This window comes from Gorilla gorilla, chromosome 4, assembly GCF_029281585.2.
Source record: "Gorilla gorilla gorilla isolate KB3781 chromosome 4, NHGRI_mGorGor1-v2.1_pri, whole genome shotgun sequence".
NCBI lineage: Eukaryota > Metazoa > Chordata > Mammalia > Primates > Hominidae > Gorilla > Gorilla gorilla.
Window position 1 is genome coordinate 53,964,494 of NC_073228.2, and position 27,075 is coordinate 53,991,568.

Here is a 27,075-nt window from a genome sequence, read left to right on the forward strand (position 1 = left end):
CACCCCGCCAATCCCCAGTCCCAGGTCAATCCCGCCGCCAGCTCCGCCCCTGCAAGTGGCTGAAAGATCCCGTATGGTGTCATGGTTTGGATTGGAGCCGCTCCCAAACTGTGATTTCCAACCCCAAGTTGGGCAACTTCATGCCGCTGTTCTCACCTGAACCAGCCCTCACTGCTACACCCTGTGGTGTTTTGGGGCCTTGGCCTTTCACACTTTCCCAGGAGGGCCCATGCTGCCGGCCATGGCCTTCTGGAAGCTGGTTTTCATCCGCCCTTCTGGCCTCTCCTCTGCCTCTTGGGAGGTTCTTCTTGCCCGCCCCCCGCCCCGCCCCTGCCTTCCCCACTAAGACTCAGTGTTCCCAGGACTGTTTTTGGCCCCTTTGCCTTCTCTGCTCGTGTTCCCTAGAAAATACCATTCCCAAGCAGCACTGCTATCCAGGCCTCCCTGTCCAACACCACACTCACTTGAGCTCCGGGACTCTTCTTCCCATTGAGAATCCATTTCTACCTGGGTGTCTGTAGACTCTTAAAACTCACCTATCCGGAACCACAGCATCCTACCTACCCCTGCCCCAAACGGCCTCCATTCACACTGCTCACCTTAGGGCGGTCTTGTGACTCCTCCCTCTCTCCTCTACCCACAGCCAAGTCCTGGATTCTTTTGAAATGGCTCCCAAAGCCAACTCCTCCTCCTCCTCCTCCTCCTCCGGCAGGCCCTCATTCTGCCCTCTCTGGGCCCTCCTGCCCCTCCTAATAGGGTTTCCTGCCTCCACCCTTGCCCCAGCCCGGGTCTCTCCTCCAGAGCCACCATTCTGAAGCAGGAATCTGATCCTCACCCAGCTTTGCTCAGAAGCTTGCATGCCCCAGCACCCACCAGGATAAAGCACAAGTTCCCCAGTTCAGCACATGGGGCTCTTCACAACCCAGCCCCAACTTTCCCAGCCTACTGCCCTGCTCTGCCCTGACCCCAACCCCAACACAGCCCTCACTGTGGAAATACAGCCCTACCAACCCTTCCTTTGATGTGACCTACACTGTTACATTGCTGCCAGCCCTTAATGTCCCCCTGCCCTATTTGCTGGATGCGCTCCTACTCACCCTACAAGGCCCAGCTCGAACATGGCTTCCTCTGTACAGCAACCTCCCAGCCCTCCCTTTGCCTGAGATGGGAGATCACTTCTCTATGTTCCTGTCATCTCACTATGCTCCTAGCTCTTCTCACATCAGCCTCATCGAACTCTGAGCTCCTTAAGAGCAAAGGCTGTGACTTGGTTGTTTCTGCATGGCACATAACAGGTGCTCAATAAACATGAAATGAACAAACAATTGGTGAATGAAGTCCCCTTAACACAAGAAGCCTTGGAGAAGCAGACGCTGGGACTGGTTCCTGTCTTGGGCTGGAATGACCTGACAAGGTCACGCTGCCCTTTCAACCCTCCTCACAGACCACCTCTTGTTTCAGCCATGGTGTAATAATGAATGGAGACCCAGATGCCTCTTGTGGCCACTGCAGCCACTGTCCTCGCTCTCACATTAATTAGTTCTGAGAAAACCAGAGCATGTCAGGGACTCAGGAGTCACAGGCATGTGGCTCCTGGGCCATGGTTGCCCACAATGCACAACACCAGAAGGCACCCCCTGGAGTTGTGCAATGTGGTTGCACTGCTAGGATCAGCCTGGAGCATATGGTGGCCAGTACTGCTTTCTTTCCTGGCCAGTGCTCTCTGAGAGACTTAAGAGGCCGCTAGGATCACCTGATCAAACTACCCTCTCATCCCAGCTGGTTCCAGAAGCAACGAGGTCCGACTGATTTCTCTTCCAAGGAATGCAGAGGTCAGCAGATTCACAGAGAGATCAGGGAGTTAATCCAGGATATACTGCAGGAAAGCAGGGGGCCAGCAGGAGCAATGGACGGAAGTGACAAGGACCTGGATGTGGGGCACTATAATGAACTTTCTCCCTGTCACAGCAATCTTATGATGGAGGTCTCTGTCACCAGAGGTGTCCAGGTGCAGGCAGGGGCTCCATGCAGAGCTTACAGGGGACCCTTGCACCAGGCTAGAGCATTATTATTATTATTATTATTATTATTATTATTATTATTTTGAGACGGAGTCTCCCTCTGTCACCCCAGGCTGGAGTGTAGGTGGCGCAATTTCGGTTCACTGTAACCTCTGCCTCCCGGGTTCAAGCAATTCTCATGACTCAGCCTCCCGAGTAGCTGGGATTACAGGCATGCACCACCACACCTGGCTAATTTTTGTATTTTTAGTAGAGACGGGGTTTCACCATGTTGGCTAGGCTGGTCTTGAACTCCTGGCCTCAAGTGATCCTCCCACCTTGGCCTTCCAAAGTGCTGGGATTATTACAGACATCAGCCACCGCGCCCACAGCCTTTTTTTCTTTTGTCCAGTGTATTCATCCGACACACACGGAGCACCTGCCAGGTGTCAAGCACATGGCTGTGGAGTGGGCTTACAAACCTGGCCAGTGCAGTGCTCAGAGACCCAGACAGAAATGAGCCCAGTTCCACCAGCCAGTCATCAGCTGGTTTCACTCACTGCTATGGACTAAATCGTGTACCTCCCAAACTCACATGTGGGAGCCCTAACCCCCAGTTTGGAGGTGGAGCCTTTGAGAGATAATTAGGTTTAGGTGAAGGTGGGACCTTTTGATGGGATTAGTGCCCTTATTAGAAGGGACACCAGAGGGCTTGGGCTCTCTTGCGCTCTCTTTTCTTTCTGCCTTGCCTTGTAAGGACACAGTGTGAGAAGGTGGCCATCTACCATCTACAAGACAGGCAGGGAACCCTCACCAGAAATGAGCCACACTGGCACCTTGATCTTGGACTTCTAACCTGTAGAACTGTGAGAAAATCAATTTCTGTTGTCTGAGGCACCTAGCTATGGCATTTTATTACAGCAGCCTGAGATGACTTTATACACACCCTGCCCTCAAGCTCTAATCTCACAGCCGGGCAGGGTCACCCAGGGCAGGCCTCATCTCCTAACGGGTTCTGTCTCACAGGGGAGGCTCTGGAGCAGGCGACTTGCTGGTTGTGAGACCTGGGGCAAGTTACAGAAGCTCTTCTGGCCTGTTTCTTCAACTGCAAAATAAGGACAATTCTATCTCTAACTCACAGGGCATTTGTGAGGATTAGTAATTGTAAGCACAGTAACACAGCAAATGCTCAATAAATTGTAACTATTCATATTGTTGAATACTTTAAACTTAGGAATCAGCGATGACCAAAGGCATTATTGACGGCTGGACTGACACCTTCTGCCAAACAAGCTAATTACCAGCCGGAATACTCTGGAGAAGGCGCTGTTAACTGGAGTCCCTGGGTAGGCTTTGGGGGTCCATAAACTCCTTGAACTTGCCACAGGATTTGTGTAGATAGGTGTCTTTCTGGAGCAAGAGTGCATAACTTTCCTTTTTTCTTTTCTTTTTTTTTTTTTTTGGAGACGAGTCTCACTCTATTGCCAAGGCTGGGAATGCAATGGTGCAATCTTGGCTCACTGCAACCTCCGCCTCCCCAGTTCAAGCGAGTCTCCTGCCTCAGCCGCCTGAGTAGCTGGGATTACAGGCGTGCACCACCACCCCCAGCTAATTTTGTATTTTTAGTAGAGACGGGGTTTTTCCATATTGGCCAGGCTGGTCTCAAATTCCTGGCCTCAAGTGATCTCCCCACCCTGGCCTCCCAAAGTGCTGGGATTATAGGCATGAGCCACCATGCTTGGCCTCCTCTGATTCTTGAAGGTGCCTGAAGTAGATAGGGAATCCCTGCATTCCAATATCTGTTGTCAATGCAAAAATTTTCACAGCCAGTTCTCTGTCAGGGTCAGGGTCGTGGGGGAGGTTTCTTATGGGGCAAGGGTTGGGGTCAAGGAATTTGAGGAACTTGAATAGGGCAGGGCCAGGGAAATCAGAGCCTGGTCAGGAGCTAGACTTCTCCCTGTACCAGTGGGGGTGCTCGGGGTTTATTGCAGGCTGTAAAGAAAGCTAAGCAGTAGGCGAGGGACCACCAGAGAAGACAAAAGTGGTCCCCTTCCTCAAGAACTTGGAATTAAGATGATAAGGAGAGTGGGGTGCCGTGGCTCATGCCTGTAATCTCAGCACTTTGGGAGGCCGAGGCAGCAGGATCCATTGAAGCCAGGAATTCAAGAACAGCCTACGCAAAGAAGCAAGACCCCATTTCTACAAAAAAATACAAAAACATTAGGCAGGAGTGGTGGTGTGTGCCTGTAGTCCAGCTAACTCAGGAGGTTGAAGCAGGAGGATCACTTGAGCACAGCAGTTAGAGGCTGCAGTGAGCTGTGTTCAGGCCACTGCACTCCAGCCTGGGTGACAGAGCGAGACCTGTCTCAAAAAAAAAAAAAAAAAAAGATGATAAGGGAGCCTTCTGAGTAATGAACAGCTCCACTCCACCCGCCACGGAGCTGAGAGACTGCCATGTGTGCCTGGCCACACTCCTACCCGGGACAGCCTAAACCATCCACACAGGGAGGCAAGATCAGAATGTGGCTGTAACTTGGGGCACCGACGCCGCCTGGGTGTCCTGGACACAGCCTGGAGAACGTCTACAGACAGGACTGTCACATCTAGAACCATGGTTTCTGATGAGCTTGGGAGCACTCTGTCCAAATCGAATCCTCCCTAGAAACCCAGCAATGTGAGACAGAACCAAGAGTGGCTCAGATGGAGGCCGTGGGAGCTTGGATCCCTGCACGCTTGGTCCTCTCATACACCTGTTGGTGGTCACAACCCCATGGTGGCTCCAGGGAACACAGTTTGACCATCACGGACCTGGGTTTTAGAGTCAGGCAAGAGAGACAGAGGCTGGCAGTCGTGAGTGTCCGGCACTTGCAGGATTTGTGCCCACCCTCAGAGCTCACAGCCTGGCGGGAGGCCAGGCCCTGGTGCCCGAGGCAGCCCCTAACCTACAGCCGGGACAGGAGGCCGCAGGCTCTCAGACGGCTGGTGCCTCCTGCTTCCCTGACTCCGATTCCTGGTCTCCCCAGTAGGTGAGACTGAGACCACTGCGGCACACACAACTCAACGTCCCTGTCCCTGCAACAGTTATTCCTATCACTGTACTTAATAGACCGGCAGCCTCGTCTGTGCCTCCGTTTCTTAGAGGCTTGGCCGGTTGGTTTCAGCTCAGACTCAGGACAGAGCCAGTCCCTGTGCCAGAAAATCAAGAAACACTCAGAGCCTGAGAACAGAGGATCAGAACTCAGATACCAGAGCACCAACCAAGGAAGGAGGCCACCTAACCAGCTCCCCTGCCTGAGGCCCAAGAATACGCCCAAACTTCTAGTTACTTAAGTTCTCTGAGCCTTGGTTCCCCACATCTGTAAAATGGGGATGGTACAAAATTCAAGGGTCTTCTGTAAAAATGAAATGAAACCGATGTTCGTGAAAAGTTATCTGCATACTGGCTGGCACCTAGTAGGTGCTCAGTAAATGTGCATTCCCTCCTCTTTCATCTCATGCTAGTGATTGTGATGAACTCACTGGGTCACAGTGAAGTCTCTGAGTCAGTTTACAGTAAAGACGTACTCTCTGAAAAGCACGTTCTATTGTTCAAGGCCCCGTGATTGAGAAGGCCTCCTGCAGGAGTTCCCAGGTTAATGCAGGAGTCAGGCAGGCCCAGACTGGGAAACGGTAACTGCTAGCGTCTCAGGAGGCAGGAATTTCAAGCCAGGAGGCTTCAGGGAGGCAGTGGCCTGTGAGCTCTGGGGAGGTCAGTGTTGGGTCCACTGGAGACATGGTGGGGTCACAGGAAGCAAATGAGGACATCTTCTGGCCAGAAGGGACTCAGAAGGGGCTCTCCGGGGAGTGTGGAGAAGCCAGGCCCAAAGGGGCGGGGCACGGATGCTGGGCAAAGTGCTGGCTCTCGAGAAGGGGCCACAGCCTTCAGAGGCCTCGGCCTGCCCATGATGCTTCTCGGCCCCTTCAGGAAATCTGCCTTGCTTCATGGGACCCATTTCAGACTTCCTTCACTCTGCTCAGACTTTCCCTGCCACCTTCACGCCCAGCAGACGTCCTCACCTTCCACTTCGCTGAGGAAAGAGCCATCAGCTGGGAGTGACCCCAATGACCTGCTGCCAACACTGCCTGCTAGTGTGCCCCTGCCACCTCCCGCTCTTCCTACTACACCTGGGGATGCATCTGCTAGGAGCACAGGCTACTGCTGCTTCACGGGCTCTGGGCCCAGCTCTTCCTCTCTCTCTCTCTGTCTCTCACCTGGATCATTCCCACTGGCAAGTAAATATGTGCTTTCATCTTTTTTTGTTTGTTTGTTTTTGAGATAGGATCTTGCTCTGTTGCCCAGGCTGGAGTGCAGTGGCATGATCATGGCTCATCACTGCAGCCTCAACCTCCCAAGCTCAAATGATCTTCCTGCCTCAGCCTCCCAAGTAGCTGGGACTACAGGCATGCCCCACCATGCCTGGTTAATTTTTGCATTTTTTGTAGAGTTGGGGTCTCACTATGTTGTCCAGGCTGGTCTCGGACTCCTGGGCTCAAGAGATCCTCCTGCCTCGGCCTCCAAATGTGTTGGGATTACAGGCGTGAGCCACCATGCCTGGCTGCTTTCATCTTTTAATGAAAGTTTCCCTCAAGCCACATATTTTTCCATTTTTGTTCTGTAAATATCTCTTCACAATCGGACTTCTCACAAGAGTGGTCTATGTATGCGCTTTTCCCTCCCTCACTTTATTAGCTCATTCCATCTGGTTTCTGCCTCCACTGTGCCTCCAAACCTGCCAGACAGATAGATAGTCTATTTCTTCATAAGCTTAGTGTCTGTCTCTCATTAGAAGATAAGCTTTGTGAGGGCAGGAACCTATCTGTTTGGCTCATTATTTATATTTTCAGTACCCAGCACAGTACTGATATAAAGTAGACGTTCAACAAGTATTTGTGGTATTATCAAATGAATTAGCCCTATCTTTTTCAAAAGCATTGTTAGGTTTTGGTATCAGGGTAATGCTGGCCTCATAAATGAGTTGGAAAGTGTTTCCTCCTCTTCTATTTTCCTTTCTTTTTTTTGAGACGGAGTCTCGCTCTGTCGCCCAGGCTGGAGTGCAGTGGCACGACCTCGGCTCACTGCAACCTCCTCTTCCCAGGTTCAAGCAATTATCCTGCCTCAGCCTCCTGAGTAGCTGGGATTACAGGCGCATGCCACCACACCCAGCTAATTTTTTTGTATTTTTAGTAGAGATGGGGTTTCACCATGTTGGCCAGGCTGGTCTTTAACTCTTGATCTCAAGATCCGACCTCAGCCTCCCAAAGTGCTAGGATTACAGGCGTGAGCCATGGTGCGCAGCCACCCTCTTTTATCTTCCAAAAGAGATAGTGGAGAATTGGTATTATTTCTTAAATAACTATTTAAATAACATTTAAATACTTCAAATATTTAAATAACTATTTAAATATATCAATATTTAAAATTATACTATTTTCTATTTAGAATATTTTAAAATTATTGAATTGTTTAAAAATTTTAAAAATTCCTTAAATATTTGGTAGAATTTAACAGTGAAACCATCTGGTCCTGAAGTTTTCATTGTTGGGGGGTTTTAAATTACATATTCAATTTCCCTAGGAGGTATAGGACTATTCAGGTTATCTATTTTTTCTTAAGTGAGAGTTTTGGCAGTCTGAATCTTTCAAAGAATTGGTCTATTTCATCTAAGTTATTGAATTTATGGGCAACTTTATGCCCATAAATTCAATTACTTAGGGGTCTATAGCAAGGCGCGGTGACTCACGCCTGTAATCCCAGCACTTCGGGAGGCCAAGGGGGGCGGATCACGAGGTCAGGAGATCAAGACCATCCTGGCTAACCTGGTGAAACCCTGTCTCCACTAAAAATACAAAAAATTAGCTGGACGTGATGGTGGGCGCCTGTAGTCCCAGCTACTCGGGAGGCTGAGGCAGGAGAATGGTGTGAACCTGGGAGGCGGAGCTTGCAGTGAGCCGAGATGGTGCCACTGCACTCCAGCCTGGGTGACAGAGCAAGACTCCATCTCAAAATAAATAAATAAATAAAAAATAAAAAATAACTTAGGGGTCTGTAGTGATGTCCCTCTTTCATCCCTGATACTGATAATCTGTGCCATCTTTCTTTTTATTCTGTTAGTCTGGCTAGAGGTTTATCAATTTCACTGATTTTTTTTCAAAGAACCAGCTTTTGGTTTCATTGCTTTTTTTCAACTGTTTTCAATTTCATGGATTTCTGCTCCTCTCTTTATTTCCTTCTGCTTGCTTTAGGCTCTCCAAAGACCTTAAAGGATATCCGTTTTATTTATTATAGCACCCCACAGATTTACTGATATTCCCATTTTATAGATGAGGAAGCTAAGGATCAGAAAGTGGTTAAGTAACTTGCCCAATGTCCCAAACTACTAAATGGTGGAGCCAGAACTCAAACCCAGGACTGTCTGACTCCAGAGTCTGTGCTTCTAACTACTGAGTGACATTGCCTCCTAGCCACATAACTCCCAGGCCAGGTCCTTCTACTACAGCAGATGCCTCACCAAACACTGCCAAGGTAAGCAACTTCTCAGCTTACCTTGGGCACTCGGTACCTCCTGCCTTCCCTCCCAGGGACCATCAACTTTCCCCATGGTCCAACTGCCATTCCCTCAATTCCCTTGAACAAAAACCAAAGTGGGCTGTCTTGTACAGGGATCAAGCCTTCAGAATTGCCTTCATACGTACCTTGGACTTGGCTGAACTACAGGTGGTAGAATCTGTTGGTGAAAGACAGAAAAAAAAAATGAAAGTTGCATCAGGAAAAAAGAAAGCTGAGTCTTATGCACACAATTCCCTCTCCTCAAAGGCTTCAGAAACCAGGGAATTCTGAAACATGAGATCTCCCCAGGCCCTAGGAGTATGATGGACCTCTGATGTCCATCTATGGGAGAGGGATGGAGGAGAAAATGATGTTAACTGCCACTTCCTCTAGAGGCAGGAAGTGACATCAGGCTGCCAGCCACTGGCCCCTCATTTACCAATGGCTAAGGGCAAGGGGGCATTGTCTTTGAGCCTGGTTCCTCTCCCCTTCCCCGCCCATCCCTGTTACTCTGAAGCACTGGAGAGAAAATGCCAAATATCAGGTGCAGTCCATGGAAACCACCACAGTGAAACACAGCAAATCACAGATGCTCTGGAGAAATGGAGACCACACAGTGCACAGAGAGGTGGGTGCCCTACATCCACCCCCGAGCACACAACAGAGAAGAGGGACCACATGAATAATGGATAAAAGGGCAAAAATGAAGTGGGTGGGACGCAGGAGGTGGAGTGGGCTGGTGATTAGAGCCTTGATAGGTTCCACCTCCGGAACTGGGGTCACCCTGCCTCATGGGCAGGGTCCCCAGTTATCACCCAGTTATGAAGGAGACTAAAAGCATGATTTCTATGGGACTTGGGTCCCACTCCCTTAATATCACTGGGGTGGAGAAGGAACCAGAAACACGTCCTGGTGGGTCCCCTCCAAGGCTAAAGAGGGAACAGGTTGGTCCAAGGGCCTCCTGGGGTCCCACAGGGTAGTGGGCAGGTGCGGTTAATCCACACTCTCTGGCAGGCAAGTTAGACGCCCCCCTCTCCGGACCCCTCCCCCTGCACAAGGTGAGAAAAGCAAGATGGGCGACCACACACGACACACAGGGCGCGGGGGGCGGCGGGTGATTAGAAGAGACACGGGGTCCCTCTCTGCCGTCCCACCCCCATGTCTTCTGGCCCCTCCTGAGCCTGCCTCTGGTGACTAGGGAGCTCCTGTGTGCCTCTGTCAGAGACGAACAGAAATGCTAAAACTAAAGGGAAGGACAACCATGGTGGGGGAGGAGTCAGTGGCTGCAGCCACAAAGGGAGTGGCCCTCATCTGTCTCTGAGCATGTAAATCATCTGTCCTCTGCCATGAGAGGGCCACAGGCCCTGCAAACAGGACTTAGGGCCCCGGTTTCTTAAGCAGGAAGAGGCAGCCCATTGGGGTGACTGAGGCAGGAGTTAGAGATAAAGAGAAGCTTCTGGTCGTGGCATCGCTGGTCTCCAGAGAGTGTCGGTCCCCAGCCTGGATGACTAGCAGTGGTGAGACTCGGCAAAGAGAGGCCGCAGGGTCTGTGGCACTGCAGGAGGGCAGCAATTCGATGCCCAGGTGTCCAGGCAACTGGGAGGGCCCTGGGCCCAGTGAGTGCCTCCTTCCTCCTGAGAAGGGGCTTTAGAATGGGAGGGGCATGGACTGCCGGGGTAAGTGGATAACAAGCAGGGGTAACTGGCATGTCAGTGTGGGGTCCTCACAGTCCGGGACATTCTGCCTGCCGCTGTGCCCACCCAGCCTTCTTATAATCACCCGCCACTGTTAGTGACCGAGGCCGCGACACCGCACTGTACCCTTTAAATCTCCAACAGGTCCGCTGGAGGAGGGGAGGGGGAGGAGAAGAGAAGGGGGTGGGAGGAGAGCACGGGGAGAGGAGGAGGGAGAGGCGGGGGTGCAAGGAGAAAAGGAAGAAAAATTAAAAAGAGGAACATGCCCAGAAGGACACAGCCAGCCCATGAGAAATTAAAGGCTGAGGAAAGAAACCAGTGAGAGAGGGGGAACAAAGCTCTGATCCTGCCCGGGGCGGGGCAGCTGCGCAGACAGGAGGTGGGCACGGGGCAAGCTGGACTTCCCCAGGGAGGGAGAAGGCCCCCAACAGCCCCATCTCCATGGCGGCTGGCAGGGGAGGGCCCCGCTGGGGTGGCACAGGGAAGCTGGGCATCTGGCCAGGCATCTGGGACCCTCAGGAATGCAGTGTCCACCCTCCCGCCTCCCCACTCCCAGGCCCCTGCGCTCACCTGACCCCGGGTCGCCAGGGGGCACTGTCCTGCCAATGTTGGGCAGGAGGTACTCAATGTTGGGCACTGCCTGAGGCTCCTTGTCGCCCACAGGGGTCTGCGAACAGGAGGAGGGGTCAGCTGGCATGCCCTCAGATGCTGGGCTGCCAACCCCCCAGAGGGGGGTGCCCTGATGACAGAGCCCATGTCTCCTCCATCAGACCGGGCTCACTGGGGCAGGGACCGTCTCCCTCATCAGCCAGGCGCTCTTGAGGATGATTCCTACATGTCCCCTATTAGACAGTTTTGTGCCTTCCTCAACACCTCAGAGCCTCGAAGGCCAGAGCGGCCCCTTCAGCTAGGGGCAGGAGCTGTGTCTCCCGCACCAGACTGGAACTCCTCCAACCTAAGTCCTTCTCAGTAGCCTGGAGGGCAGGAGCTGCCTTTACTCCTGAATTGGGTTCCCTCTGAGCAAGGCCTGTATCTCCCCCATTTCGACTGGGGATTCCTGAAGGCAAGCTTTGTGCTTCTCTATCAGACTAGGGGCTCCTGAGGAGAGGGTCTGTGTTTCCTCCATCAGACTTGAGGGAAGCCTCAAGGACAGACACCTTCCCCGGCTTAAGTCCCGCTGCCTGCCCCACCCCCAAGGACTGGGGCTCACCCCAGACCAGCCCCCATGCCAGCCCAGCCCGCGGCATCACTTACTCTCTCTCCCTTGTCCTCTTCGTCACTGAAGAACCAGTCTGACTGCAGAGAAGACAAAAGGAAGGGATGAAATCAGCATGGGAAAGAAGAGTCTCTTCCACCTGCTCATTCCAGAGGACCCGCTCAGGCGGCAAGGGGCGCCTCTCTCTCAACAAACCCCAGGCTGGCGGGGCTGCAAAAGAGGGCTCAGAGGGAGCTTGACGGACCCTAAAACCTGACTCCACAGACTATGAAAAACCCTGGGGGAGAGAAAAGGTGGGACCCCAGTGTGGGAGGAGACACGGCAGGGAGTGGGAGCATTCATCACCTCAGACAGGAGATAGGCTTAGGGAGAGCTTTGCTTTTACTTGCTTTTCTCTAAACACTGTCCTGAGCACACCCCTATGGTATACTCCTCACAGCGAGCCAGGGGGCAGGGAGGCACCAGTGCCATTAGTGTTGGCCAGGTCCATGGCTGTGACAGCCGAGTGTGCCCCACGCCACCTGCCACCCATGGGTGCCACACTGACAACAGGGGTGTCACGTACTCAGCCCAGAAAAGGAAATGACAAGAGAAAGGTGTTGGAGGTTTCCTGAGGGGCAGGAGGCGAGAGCTTTCTCATAAAGGCCAAGCAAGAGAGAAAATAAAGACCCCCACAGTTTAATATATTTTGTAAAATTTGAGAATCTTGAAGATAAAATTCTAAGTTTTCTGAAAAAAAAATCCAGATTGCTTATAAATGAACACGTATCACAGGTACTTGGAACTTTCAGCAGCAAAACACAAGAAGAGAAGAAAGTAAGTTTTGACGTGTTGAAGGAACCTAGAATTTTATACCCTGCTAAACTCTCATTTAAATCTGAGTGTAAAATAAAGCTATTCTTTTTTTTTTTTTTTCCAACAGAATCTCACTCTGTCACCCAGGCTGGAGTGCAGTGGTGCAATCTTGGCTCACTGCAACCTCTGCCTCCTGTGTTCAAGTGATTCTCTGGCTTCAGCCTCCCAAGTAGCTGGGATTACAGGTGCACGCCATCACGCCTGGATAATTTTTGTATTTTTAGTACAGATGGGGTTTCGTCATGTTGGCCAGACTGGTCTCAACTCCTGACCTCAAGTGATCCGCCCACCTCCACCTCCCAAAGTGCTGGGGGTTACAGGCATACCACAGATTGTTTTAATCACCCCTTAAGTGAACCTCCTGCTCTCTGGAGCCACCACACCTGGCCTTGAAATAAAGCTATCCTGAGACATCAGAAAATTTACTACACAAAGACTCTCTTAACTGAATACTTGAGCAAGTAAAGAGATGACCTTTGGCAAGCTCCAAGAAATAACTAAGGCACTTTTGGCTTTTATTGTATTTATGTATTTATTTTTGAGATAGGGTCTCTCGCTTTTATCCAGGTTGGAATGCTGTGGCATGATCCTGGCTCACTGTACCCTTGAACTCCTGGGCTCAAGAGATTCTCCCACCTCAGCCTCCTGAATAGCTGGGACTACAGGCATGTGCCACCTTGCACAGCTAATTAAAAAAAAAAAAAAATTGTAGATTTTGGGATTACAAGCATGAGCCACTGCACCCTACCACTTTTGGCTTTTAGATGTGGTGGAAGGAAGACACAGAAACTGATAAGCATTAGAAATTGACAGTGACAGGCCGGGTGCAGTGACTCACACCTGTAATCCCAGCATTTTGGGAGGCTGAGGCGGGCAGATCACCTGAGGTCAGGAGTTTGAGACCAACCTGGCCAACATGGTGAAACCCCATCTCTACTAAAAATATAAAAATTAGCTGGGCATGGTTGTGCACACCTGTAATCCCAGCTACTCAGGAGGGTGAGGTGGGGGAATCGCTTGAACCCGGGAGGCAGAGGTTGCAGTGAGCTGAGGTCGCACCACTGTACTCCAGCCTGGACAACAAGAGTGAAACTCCATCTCAAAAAAAATAAATGAATAAAAATTAAGGCAATTACCCTTTACCCCCCTCAACACCTATGAAAGAACAGGAACAGGCAATTTATAATCTCATTATGTAAACTTAAAACACACAAAGAATATTATATATATTTAAGGATAGCCATGCATTTACAATAAGTGGAAGGTGTCCTGGAAGGACACATATTAGCCTTAATATTAAGAGTGGGCACCTAGGGGAATGAAGAGGGGAAACAAGGGGACTTGCCTGAGCATGCGCCATGAGCCTCAGTTATTATCGCTCATGATCTGACATGTGATTAACTCAAACAGCACAGGAAGGCCAGAAGGGAAACAAGAAAGAGATAGAAGAGAAGAGAGCAAAGGAAGATAAGAAAAATGCAAGCTCTGGCCGGGCACAGTGGCTCACACCTATAGTCCCAGCACTTTGGGAGGCTGAGGCAGGTGCATCAGCTGAGGTCAGGAGTTCAAGACCAGCCTGGCCAACAGGGTGAAACCCCAGCTCTACTAAAAATACAAAAATTAGCCCGGCATGGTGGCGTGCACCCATAATCCCAGCTACTTGGGGGTGCTGAGGTGGGAGGATCACTTGAGCCCAGGAGCTGGAGGCTGCAGTGAGTGGAGACCACGCCGTTGCACTCCAGCCTGGGCGACAGAGCAAGACTCTGTCTCAAAAAAAAAAAAAAAGAAAGAAAAGAAAAAGAAAAATGGAAGCTCTGGAGTCAGTCATCGTGGTTCAAGTTCACCTTAGCCAAGTTACTTTCCCTCTGTAAGTCTATTTACTTATCTCTAAAATGGGCATGATGTGAGTACCTCCTTCTAGGCCTGAGGAGGATTGAGATGAAATACTGTATGGAAAACGTCGAGTGCAGCACATTGTTAATGTATAATAGATGTCAGCTACCGCTATTCAAAAGTGTGGCTTCCAGAGACAGGCTGACCAGGGGAAGCCTGAGGATCGGCCCAAAGAAGCCAGCCGTTAACTCAGGTTGGAAGGTGCCCAGAAGTACTCTGCAAGCCACAGCGTCTACAGGAAGCGCCCGGGTGGCCACGGCTCTCAAGAGGAATCCACACTAGTTCCTGCCACCCTGTTTCTGCACGTGCTGTTCTTTCCGCCTGGGATGCCCTTTCTCCCTGCTCTGCCTGGCTAAGTTCTCATCATGGTCCTCTAAGGCAGTTCAAGAACTCCATGACTACGACCCCAGCCCTGCACCCAGGGCCGGGGTGGGTCCTTCTGTGGGGCTTCTTTGGGCATAGCCCAGAGCACAAAGAGACGCAGCTCTTACTTTGATAAACATTATTAAATGAATAAATGAATGAGAAGCATCATTTTATGGATTTTTGTGTGTGTGTGTGGCAGGGTCTCACTCTGTCACCCAGGCTGGAGTGCAGTGTCACAATCTCGGCTCACTGCAGCCTCCCACCTCAGCCCCCCAAGTAGCTGAGACCACAGACATGCACCACCACACCCGCTGGCAATATTCCTTCTGAGCAGGCTCCCATTCACCTCCGTGTTTCCAGCACGGGGATCTGTCTCTGGCGTGGAATAATGACCACGACGAAGAGAATGATAGTCAGTTCTCACACGACACTTAGGACCTGCCAGGCACCGCCATGAGTGCTTTAGCAGACATTCACAACCATGTGAGGTAAACAGTATTGTCATCTCTGCTTTACAGATGTGGAGACTGAGGCACAGCAGGTAAGGAACTTGTCCAAGGCCACACAGCACATAGGAGCAGGCTGGCCCCAGAGCCACTGCCATCAATCCCCCCACCCCAGTGGGCACTTGGCAATGTCTGGAGACATTTTCGATTGTGACAACTAGAGTGATATTCCCAGCATCCAGCAGGTAGAAGCCAGCGATGCTGCTAAATGTCCTGTAACACACAGAACAGCCTCCCACAAGAAAGACTTATCTGGACCCCAGCGCTCACTAGTGCTGAGGCTGAGAAACATTAGGTATCGCTGCCTTTGCTGATTGAGTCCCTGAGCAAATGCCCTGGGTGATCTTTGTTTGGGTTCCATTTGACTTCGTAAACGTAGGCAGGGGCTCCTGGCAACTTGCCCGCTGCAAGATCAGACACCCGGGTTTGCTCTCCTCTCTGCTCTGCCATTGTCTTGCTGCGTGGCCCTGGGCAAGTCGCTGTTCCTCTTTACCCCTCAGTTGCCACCCTCTTTCCGACCTGAAGACTGGTCTGGGTACCCCAAGTGACAGCAGCACTGCCCTGGCTATGGAGCCTCCAGGCTAGACAGAGCTGGCATGCTTGGGTGGGCAGGCTTTCAGGGCTTGCAGAGTGGGTGGCTCATTCCCTTGACAATCATCCAGGGCTGGTTACGTTCAGATGCCAAGGAGGCAGAGAAGGGAAGGACACTAGCTCAGTTAGCTCTCGGGAATGCATCTCCGAGTAGAAAAGCCCAGCCTGGCTGGGCGTGATGGCTCACACTTGTAATCCCAGCACTTTGGAAGGCCGAGATGGGAGGATCGCTTGAGTCCAGGAGTTCAAGACTAGCCCTGGCAACATAGTAAGACCTCATCTCTACAAAGAATACAAAAATTAGCCAGGTGGTGTGGTGGTGGCATCTCTAGTCCCAGCTACTCAGGAGGCTGAGATGGCAGGATCGCCTGAGCCTGGAAGTGGGCCGTATCTGCCCACTGCACTCCAGTGTGGGCGACAGACTAAGACTCTATCAAAAAAAACCAAAAAAACAAAAAAAAGCGAAAAGAAAGAGAGAGAGAGAAAGAGAAAGAAAAGCCCAGCCTGACGTAACCTCAATTAGCAATTTACTCAGACATTTATACTCCACAAACACTGAGTAGCCACTGTGTGCCACTAGTGTCAGTGCTAAATGAGACAAACTCCACCTTCTCCACCCTGCCCAGAGCAGGGACTCCCCCTTGGGGCTTTGGCCTCCTTCCTCCCTGAAGGCTGCAGTTCCTGACACCTCAGCTGACCTCAGACCTTGGGCTTCCAGGGGCTTCTCCAGGAGCACAGGGCCAGACACCCACTCTTCCCTGCTGCTGCCCCCAAAAGACACCCTCACTGGAGGTTCCGGGGCTCCCTGGTGCCCTGGAGAGCTAAGCTTTCCCAAGGCCTCATCAGGATCCCCGAAGCTGCAGGGCAGCCCTGGCCTCCCAGACAGCTCTGGAGTGGTGTTCCCAGTGTCCGGATGCAGCAGGCTGTGATCCTCCCTCCTGTGGCTCGGAGCCCTGAGCATGCAGTGAAGGAGGGAGATGGGCAAGCAAGGCTGTTAACATGGCTCAGCTGCTCACCACCTCGCCTCCTTACCCTGGCCCCCTCCCTCCGTCCCAAGCCAGCTCAAGGAGGGACCTAGGAGTCTGGCCTTTGGGTTGATAGCAGGAGGAAGGCACAGGCTTTGGTTAGTCAGATCTGGCTTGAAATCTTGGGCTGCCACTTATTAGCTGTGTGACCATGAGCAAGTTGCTTTGCCTCTCTGAGCCTGTTTCCTCCTCTGTAAAATGGGGGTGATAGGGCCCAGCTTTCCTTCCCTAAAGTGTCTAGGGGGCTTGGGACTGAGGCTTCCCTTCCTCTGATCAGCTGCCAGTCTTATTTCCCCTGGCAGGAGGGGCTCTGTTCTCACCCTTTGTGGGCTGTAACAAGAATTGGAAATGGAAAATCTATGATTCATAATGACATCCGTGTGCGCACCAGAAGGCGGCAGTGCTGCCTTAGGGTTGGGCTCTGGAAAACCAAGGCCTCCTGCGCCCTCTGCTGGCCACTCTGGGTTCTCCTCCGCCCACGCACAGTAACAAGAACCTACAGGACCAGGGCTGTTGGCATCCAGGAGCCATGAGAAGGGAGGTGGCCAGCCCAGTACATGCCAAGCACTGGTGCAGGATCCTGCCTCAGGCCAAGGCCCTGTTCCCTGCCCCATCCACCCCTTGTTACCATGAACATCACCACTATCTCCCCAAAACCTCAGTGGGGCCAGCAGGGAAAGTCACTAGAGCCAGGGCCTCCTGATGTCAGGTCTGCCAGGACACCTCTCCAGGGGCCACCTTCTGAAGCTGCCCCTTCCACCCTCCACCAGTAGCACCTTCTCTGCCCTTCCTCCTCTTCTGCCTTTCCCAGGCATCTTGGACGCTCGGGGGCCTCTTGACTCTCCTGCTGGGGACACAACATCCTAGGGCAGCAGGGATTCCAGGATCCATTCCTGCCTTGCCTTGAAATGCAGCCCATGGCTTTGGAGGAGTATATACCACCCTAGCAGCATGCTCTAAAGCTGCCGAGCCCTTCCTGGGGCACGCTCCGCCAGGCTGAGCAAGAGGAGGGGCTCAGAGGAACATGGCCTGGGCCCCAGGGGCTGCCGGGCGCCCCCCGGAACAGGGGCTTACGTGCTGGATCAGTGTCTCCACGATCTTGTAGCGGTCAGGCATGTGGGTCACCATGTCTGTCATGTTGTCCTCAGACGTCCTCACCAGTGTCGGCCCAAAGACCAGGGCCAGGTTCCGGGGTTCCATCTGGGCAGCAGGGAAAGCAGGTCACTGTCAACATCCTGAACTCAGTCCTCCCTCACTCTGGCACCTGAGGCCTCTGTCCCCAACTACATCCTCACCAGTCCCCAGCTTAGAGGGTGGACACCACCTTGTATGGGCATGGAGATGCTTGATGAGTAGAGCACAGACCAGATTTCAGCCCCTTTCATCCCCAGGCCCAGCAGCCGTGAGCAGTGCCCCACCTGCACACCTATACAAGGCAGCCCTGAGTGGTCAGTGCCAGCAGTGGGAGACCCTGCAGTAGGAAACATGTTGGAGGTCCCAGGGGTTATTTTAGGCCTGGGAAAAAAATCTGATCACTTCCAGGTGCCTGTAATCTCAGCTACTCGGGAGGCTGAGGCAGGAGAATCGCTTGAACCCGGGAGGCAAAGGTTGCAGTGAGCCGAGATCATGCCAAGGCACTGCAGCCTGAGCGGCAGAGTGAGACTTCGTCTCAAAAAAACAAACAGACAAACAAAACACAAAAAATCCTATCACTCCCCTCATTTTCCCCACTGCAGAACCAGAAGGCATAAGGGGTTTGATGAGGAAAATGCAATGCGAAGGACTTGAGCTAAGTCGGAGGATGGCAATGCATCGGATACGGGGGGCTGGGGTTCCCTGCCTCTGGAAAGCCCTCAGAAACTCAGGAGATGGCTCTCTGCGGGAAAGCACTGACCAGCATGTAGGAGCGGGATGGGGACGGAGCAGTCATAGGAGGAGGGCGTGCCTAGAGGGGCCTGAGTTACTGGACCTGCTGGAGCTCAGTGCATGCTGAGGGCCCCCACACAGTAAGTCTGTGCTTGCCTCCCCCAGACTCCAGGCGGGACTCCTACCCACCTTGTTTTTCTCAGAGTGGTCAGCGATGGTCTTGAGATGGCCCACAAGGAATTTGAGCGTTTCATAGTAGTGTCCTGGGAGATCCCGGATCTGAGCAGGAGAGAGGAGGGGCATGCGGACAGGCTGTAAGGGCCTGCCCCTGTCCCCCGTCACCACCATGCCCCAAAGATCTCCCACTACCATGCTTCAGGGAGTCTGGAACCTATGCTCTAACCCCCCGTTCTCTTGTATGGACGGGGAAACTGAGGCCCTGAGTGGAGCAGGGCTTTTCCAAGGCCACAGGGGTCGTGGGCAGCACCAGACTCCCTGCCTCCTGGGACAGAGGTGCTCAGGCAGCTGCCCCACCTCGTGCCTGGCAGCACCTCTCTCTCCTTACCAGCTTCCGTAGCGTCCTCATCCGCTCCCGCGCGTCCTCAATGCGGTTGGCCTCGATGAAGTCGTTGTATTTGTCTAGAACACAGCGGAGACTCTTTAGAGAGGTGGGGGCAGCGCCTTCCCCTGTTCTCCGGGCCGAGGGCCCTGCTGGGAGGGCTGTGTTTTGAACTCCTCCAGTTCGGGGGCTCCAGCGTGGGCGACAGCCTCTTGTGTATGTGAACACACCCACCACAGCTGCACTCACCACAGCTGCACTCACCACAGCTACACTCACCACAGCTGCACTCACCACAGCTACACTCGGGTGTGCACCTGACCTGGGGTAGCCCAGCTGTGTTCATTTGGGAGGCAATATGGTCTGAGCTGCATGCTGATCCCAGAAAAGGGGTCCCTGCCCCCATCTCCAGGACAGGGACACAAAGGTTCAGCAGGTCAGAAGAGAAGGGCACCTGGAGAGGAGGAGGGGCTTCAGACAGCCTCGACCAAGGATTCCCCCAACTCCCTTCAGAACAAGTCCCTGGGGACCTTTAAAAAATGGAACATGATAAGCCTATTCTGAAATTCATCTGGATGAGCTAATGCACAAAGACAGCCAGGAATAGTTTTTAAAGAAAGAGTAACGCGGGAGGATCTATCTGCCCTACCAGGGACTGAAACATCCCGAATGGATGGCACAACTGAAGCCAGCTGGCACGGCAGAAAAGGCAGAGCAATGTTAAGGCTAGAAAGGGGGAAAGCGGGCCATATGGATATTTATTATATGATAAAGGCAGCACTTCCAATCGGGGGGAAGGATGGGGGCCTCAACAGATGTCCCCAGGACAAATGGCTACCATCGGGGGTGGGGGGATCATTTCTAGCTCACAATACACAAATGCAATCACACGGCAGAGCCAATTGTGAAAATTATAAAAGCACTGGGGAAAAAATAAGAAAATATTTTTATAATCCTAAGGACATTCTAAACATGAGATGCAGAATCCATGAAGAAAAGACGAACAGCTTTGGTCACATTTTAAACAATTGTTTTCGGCCAGGCACGGTGGCTCACGTCTGTAATCCCAGCACTTTGGAAGGCTGAGGCGCATCAGCTGATCACTTGAGGTCAGGAGTTCAAGACCAGCCTGGCCAATGTGGCAAAACCTCATCTTTACTAAAAATATAAAAATTAACTGGGCATGGTGGTAGGCGCCTGTAATCCCAGCTACTTGGGAGGCTGAGACAGGAGAATGGCTTGAACCCAGGAGGCGGAGGTTGCAGTGAGCCGAGATCGTACCACTGCACTCCAGCCTGGGTGACAGGGTGAGACTCGGTCTCAAAAAAATAAATAAAATTAAATAAAAATAAATTAAAAATTGTTAGGCAGGGCGCGGTGGCTCACGCCTGTAATCCCAGCACTTTGGGAGGCCAAGGAGGGTGAATCACCTGAGGTCAGGAGTTCAAGACCAGCCTGGCCAACATGGTGAAACCCCGTCTCTACCAAAAATACAAAAATTAGCTGGGCATGATGGTAGGCACCTGTAATCCCAGCTGTTCGGGAGACTGAGGCAGGAGAATCGCTTGAACCCAGGAGGCAGAGGTTGCAGTGAGCCCAGATCACACCATTGCACTCCAGCCTGGGCGACAAGAGTGAAACTCTGTCTCAAAAAACAAAACAAAACAACCACAACAAAAAATTTGTTTTCAGTTTCTATACTGCAAAGTGAAAGGCAAATGGCAGGCCAAAGCAAATATTTGCAAAAACTAACAAAGGGTTAATAGGTGTAAAACACAAAGAGCTTTTCTCCCACAAATAAACATATAAGAAAAAGATAAACAACCCAACAGAAAAATGGGCACATGGTCTGATCAAGCAATTACAGAGAAAATAGAAACAGCCAATATGCTAATGAGAAAAGATTTAATCTCCCTAGTAATGAGGGCAATGAAAATAAAAACAATAATGAGATACCATTTCCCTTATCTGATTAGCAAAAGTTTAAAATATTAATAATATTTAATGCTGTCTGGGTGAGGCGGCTCAAGCCTAAAATCCCAGCACTTTGAAAGGCCGAGACGTGATGATCACTTTAGACCAGCAGTTGAAGACCAGTCTGAGCGACGTAGTGAGACCCTGCCTCTACCAAAAAAAAATTTTTTTTTAATTAGCTGGGTGTGGTGGCACAAACCTGTAGTCCCAGCTACTCAGGAGGCTGAGATGGGAGGATCACTTGAGCCCAGGAGGTTGAGGCTGCAGTGAGCCATGATTGCGCCACTGCATTCCAGTCTGGGCAACACAGCAAGATCCTGTGTCAAATAATAGTATTTTTATTTTTATTTTATTGTATTATTTATTTATTTATTTATTTATTTATTTTGAGATGGAGTCTTGCTCTGTCACCCAGGCTGAAGTGCAGTGGTGCGATCTCGGCTCACTGCAACCTCTGCCTCCTGGGATCAAGCAATTCTCCTGTCTCAGCCTCCCTAGCAGCTGGGACTACAGGCACCCGCCACCATATCCAGCTAATTTTTGTATTTTTAGTAGAGACGGGGTTTCACCACAGTCAGGCTGGTCTTGAACTCCTGACCTCAGGTGATCCACCCGCCTCAGCCTTCCAAAGTGCTGGGATCACAGGCATAAGCCACCATGCCTGGCCTTCAAATAACAATAATAGTTATAATATCCAATGCTGTTGGGGATGTGGAGAGACAGACTCCTACATTTTAGTGGGAGTCTAAACCAGGGCCTCTTTCTCAGAGTGCAATTGACACTGGTCTCAGAAAGGTTCACCGGGACTTTGACCCAGCAATTCTACATCTAAGAATCTCCTTAGAGAGCACAGATCCAGGCGTGCAAGGACTTATTCAAGGAAAGCCATTGCAACAGGTTGTGTAATAGCAAACATTTGAAGACAACCTAAATATCCATCAATAGAGGAGTAAAGAAATTGTAGTCTATTCAAACCATGAAATTCTATGTGGCTGATTTAAAAGAAGAATGAGGTAGAGCTCTCTGCCCTGACACGAATGAATCTCAGAATTACAACTCTGCTTTTGTTAAAAACAACTCAACCAGCGGTGTGCTGGAGCCCGCTCACACCAGCTCCTGAGAGCGACTGTGTGCCTCTCTTCCCAATTCCATGTTGGTGACATCATGTTGGTGGCTTGAAATAAACCATGGTAGGAGTATTTACACCATGGAAGCTGGAAAATGCTAGGCATTAGGGCTTTTTTCCCCCAGAGACAGATGTTAAACATCTGCCAGCACACCCCTGAACCCACCCAAATCCAAACCCCACGCAGGCACGTGTGTATCTCTGCCATGCATATAAGAGGGCCAGGAGAGAAACACAACAGATTGTGAATAAGCAGTTCAGCAGACGGCCAAAGCCCATCGGTGCCCGACGCCTGGGGTGGAATCCTGGCTCTGCCATTTACAACCTGTGCGACCTTGGGCAAGGCATTAAACCTCTCTGAGCCTTGGTTTCCTAATCTGTAGAGGGAAGACAATAGCACCTTCCTCATGGAGTTGCTGTAGGGAGTTGTGCTTGGCACACACTAATGCTCAGAAAGTGTTAGCCACAACCTCCCGTGAAAGGGAGCAGGACATTCACAGGGTCCTGTGCTGTTTTCTTCATTCACATCTGTACAATCTATGTTTTTTAAATAAGCTTTTGTGGTAAAAAAAAAAAAAAAAAAAAAAAAAAAAAAGCCAGCGTGGTGGCTCATGCCTGTAATCCCAGCATTTTGTGAGGCTGGGGCAGGCAGGAGGATTGATTGAGCCCAGGAGTGCAACACCAGTCTGAGCAACATAGTGAGAAACTCCCCCCAACTCTGAAAAAAACTTTTAAATTAGCTGGGTGTGGTGGTGTTCACCTGCTGTCTCAGCTACTCAGGAGGCTGAGGTGGGAGGATCGCTTGAGCCCAGTAGCTTGAGGCTGCAATGAGCCGTGATTGCGCCACTGCACTCCAGCCTGGGCAGCAGAGCAAGACTTTCTCAAAAAAAAAAAAAAAAAAAAAAAAAGAGTAAAACCAACAAACCAAATGCAAAAGTAGTGGTCAGGGTGCGGCACAGACTGGTGTCCCCCCCCGCCCCCACTTCCACCTCCTACTCACCATCAGTGAAAAGAGGCTCGGGCAGCTTTCGGAAGAAGGACTTGAGCAGGCTGCTGATCACATTGAGGTCTTGCCAGCGCTGGGGGAGGGGTCAGATGTCAGGCCACAGGCAGGCCCAGCCCGATGCCCATGCCTCCACGATCATTCACCCCAGAGCCCAATTGAGCCCACCAGGCCCTCCCTGGGACCTACTTAAACCAAGCTCTCTACTCATCAGGATGGTGGCAGCAGAACTGAGTCCCCAGAGAGGTCCTGTGCCCACACTCACACTTGGCCCCAGCCCCTCCCTGCTCCTGCCAGTGCATGGGCTCCAACACCTCCCCATCCACAGAAAGTCCCAGGCACTGTGGGGAGGCAGTGAGTGGCAGCTGCTGCCTCCACTGGGCACAGTTTAAGCATCCATGACACAGCAGTCATTCGTACTGGCTCCTTCCTGTCTCAGGTCCTCTGCATGTGCTGGTTTCCTCAACCAGAACTTTCCTCCCCGCCTCCACACAACCGGCTCCTCATCCCCGCCTAAAAGTCGATCTTCAAAGAGGCCTTCTCTGACCCTCATAGCTAAAGCAGCCACCTTCACCACTGCCCTGTCACCTGCACCCCAGCCCTGACTTTGTTTCCTTCATGGCGCTTAACCCAATTTGTCATTTTCTGCTTTTGTTTCCGTGTTCATGCCTGTCTCCCTGCAGGACTGTAAGCTCCAGGAGGAGCCAGGATCCCGTCTGTCTCATTTCCCACTGTGCTCCTATCACCTAGCAAGGACAGTTAACCTGGTACTTACATGGCCCTAAATCAGTAGTTCTAACAGAAGGAGGCAATTTTGTCCCCCAAACTCCCACTCCACCCACAGAGGACATTTGACAATGTCTGGAGCCATTTTGATTTTCCCAACTGGGAGGTGCCACTTGCATCTAGTGGATCGAGGCCAGGGATGATGCCAAATTCCCTCCAATGCACAGGGCAACCCCACACAACAAATAATTGTTCTTCCCAAAATGTCCACTGAGATTGAGAAACCCTACTCTAAAATAAATGGTTGTTGAGTACAAGAACTGACGGCCAGGTCGTTGTCCCTTCTGTCCTCCAGGGGGCACCATCACCCCACATTGCAACCAAGTCGGGCACAGCCGCCTCGCTGGGAATGGCTCAGAATAACTCAGGCCCAGAAAGCGACCTAATACCCCCAACAAAGAGACACAGTACAGCAGTACACACACTCATTACAATGGATCCACAGCTTAATGCCAGACAATCCCATAAACAATACACTCCCCACAGGCTCACCAGGGGTTAGATTCATCCCCTACTACACTTACTCCCAGCACGACCCACAACAAATGACACAATGATATCCAAGACAAAACAACACACCCAATATACCTCATATGCCCCCAGCTGGCCCTGGCTTGGACCAGCTGCCTGCCAGCATGGCCCCCTCATCTCACACACACCCAGTGCGGCTCCTGCCCACCCGACTCCGTTACCTCCTGGCCCTCAGGTGTGAGCTCCTCTCATCTCCCAGCTGCCAAACCCAATGCCCTGGCCAGTGCTTCCTGGTTCCTCCAGAGTGAAGTGTCTGCCCTCACCCCAGCCTCACTGGGGCCCTCTCCTTCTGTCCCACTCAGACCGTGGCCCCTGCTGTTCTGCGGCCCACGCTTGGTCATCCCATGCCCCAGCTGCAGCAGGACCCATGCCACTCTCTAGTCCACGCTCAATATAGCGCCTGTTTATGCCCTCACCCCATGCAAGGGACTTTCCACACCCCAAATCCAATGGAGCCACTCCCTGAGACGGCCCCTCCCTTCCGCCTCTCCTCACGCTGCCCCACTCCCTGGTTTCTGCCAGGGGAAGATACCACCAGCCCCAGCTCAAACATGCGGCTCTTCCTCGCCCCTCCTTCCTCCCTCTCATGCAGACAACTCTTAGGGTTGCTCCCATCCTCCCCCTTCCCCTGGGACCACCAAGTCCTCCCGACACTTAGCGCTTCCATAGATCAGTGACTTCTCCCCAGACCCCTGCCCTCCGCATTCGTATCCAATGGACATGAGCAGGAGCATTACTGTTTCTTGAACTTTGTTCTCACGATGCCTCCCCAGCTTAAGAACCATCAAAAGCTCCCTACTGTCCATCAGATCAAGGTCAAAGTCTTCAGTGAAGCCATCAAATGCCCTCTCTGTCCCCCTGGGGCCTCACCCTCCCCACCTTCAAGCCCAGGAGATAGATCCACTCTCTGTCCTAACCCTCAAGCCCTCCCCGGCCCTTGCTGGGGTTTTGGAAAATGCCATCGTCTCACACCCCGAAAGACTTCCTGTCCACCTGCCCCCTCCTATTAATTCCCCCAATACTCAAACCCTCCAGCCACCACCTGCTCCAGCCTGAGCACCCTCTCCTTCCTCATCACAGTGTGGTCCCTGATGAGAGATCATCTTTTTCTCTTGTCCACAATTTCACACACACTTGTCTCAGCTCCTCATTCTCCAAGGACAGGAAGACTTGTGTATTCCATGAGCCTTCACGTGTGTGATTCATGGGACATCACTGCCCACGTTCATGGTTTTCCAAAATATCTTTTTTATCAGAGCCCCTTTGGGCAAATAAAATTGTACATGAAAACCCAGTACAACAGACAGGGCAAAGCAGGGTTGCTCTAGCAAGGACAGGGGGTCCTGACCTGCCCCTGGCCTCCCAAGGCCCCTCTGGGGAACCCTAGGACTCTGGGGAACACCCTTTGAGAATCGCCGGCCCTGCTGGAAACACTTAGGTGTGATTGCAGATCCCTTCACAGGCTGGTCTCATCTCGCCTGATCAGCCACTTCTCTTTCCATGTTGCAGCCACCCAAATTGCTGGCCATTCTAGAAAACATCATATATTCCCCTTTTTCTAAGCCGGCGGTTTGTAAACCATGGTCTGTAGGCAATATCTAAACACAGCCTGCTTCTGGATGGCCCTTGAGCTAAGTATGGTTTTTACGTTGTTAAAGGGTTAGGAAGAGAAGGAGGAGGAAGAGAAGGGGGGAACGCAACAGAGCAAACTACAGCAGAAAATATTTACTCTCTGCCTTCTACAGAGAAAGCTGGTTGACTCCTGGCACACTTTCCGCGTCTACACCATTGAGCAGGCCATTCTGCTGCCTGGAATGCCCTCACCTGGCTTTCCCCGGCCTTTGGTGAACTCTACTCATCCTAAATACTCGGACAAAACTGCCATCTGTGAGCCTCTGCCTCAGAGCTCCCCAGGCCATGACTGCATTTACTTGGTCAGCTTCAGCCTGGGGTGATGCCCATCCCCGGGCTGGCCAGCGGGGGCAGGTCCCATCTTGCCCATCTTGGTGTTCTGGACCAATGCCGGGCATGTCATAGGGCACAATGCATGCAACACAATAGACCACAGAACTCTCCAAGCAGAGCACCACCCACACACCATCTCAGCCCCCCTTCCACAGACCCCCCAGCTTCACCCACCTCATCCTGCAGGTTGATGTCACCAGGCCCCCGGTTGAGCTGCTCCTGTAGGCTAGACACCACTGCATTGTTGCCGGGCACTCGGTAAATGCCTGTGGACTCCAGCCCTCGTGCCTCCACAATGCGACAGCATGCAGCCACGATTAAGGGGACGCGCTGGGGACACAGGGGAGGGGTGTTAGGGGGGACAGGGGCCAGAGGAGCTGGGGAGGCCAAGAAGGGGACAATGCAAGGCCCAGAGCTGCTGCCAGGAACCCTTGGGGGGAACAAAAGGCCCTTGCTGCCTCCAGTCTGGGAGCTAAAAATGACACCAAAGCCTCGCCATGGTCTGAGAAGGAGCCAGGCTCAGCCTCAGCCCT

The 27,075-nt window shown here is 51.9% G+C and overlaps 1 protein-coding gene across 9 annotated transcripts in view; it reads right to left on the reverse strand.

The window, feature by feature from the left end:
* Nucleotides 1-27,075, reverse strand: part of ARHGAP23 (Rho GTPase activating protein 23) — a 94,144-nt gene that overhangs the window by 3,020 nt on the left and 64,049 nt on the right. For 7 of the 9 annotated variants that reach the window (XM_063706477.1, XM_063706479.1, XM_063706476.1 and 4 more), the window contains 8 exons: nucleotides 26,717-26,872; nucleotides 23,258-23,336; nucleotides 19,164-19,237; nucleotides 18,788-18,877; nucleotides 17,807-17,932; nucleotides 11,535-11,576; nucleotides 10,851-10,947; nucleotides 8,733-8,764 (listed from right to left, as the gene is read on the reverse strand). In XM_063706477.1, coding sequence (XP_063562547.1) covers nucleotides 8,733-8,764; nucleotides 10,851-10,947; nucleotides 11,535-11,576; nucleotides 17,807-17,932; nucleotides 18,788-18,877; nucleotides 19,164-19,237; nucleotides 23,258-23,336; nucleotides 26,717-26,872 — 696 coding nt within the window. Of the gene's footprint in view, nucleotides 1-8,732; nucleotides 8,765-10,406; nucleotides 10,430-10,850; nucleotides 10,948-11,534; nucleotides 11,577-17,806; nucleotides 17,933-18,787; nucleotides 18,878-19,163; nucleotides 19,238-23,257; nucleotides 23,337-26,716; nucleotides 26,873-27,075 lie in introns of all 9 variants that reach the window. The other 2 variants (XM_063706484.1, XM_063706483.1) reach the window with 2 other exon arrangements.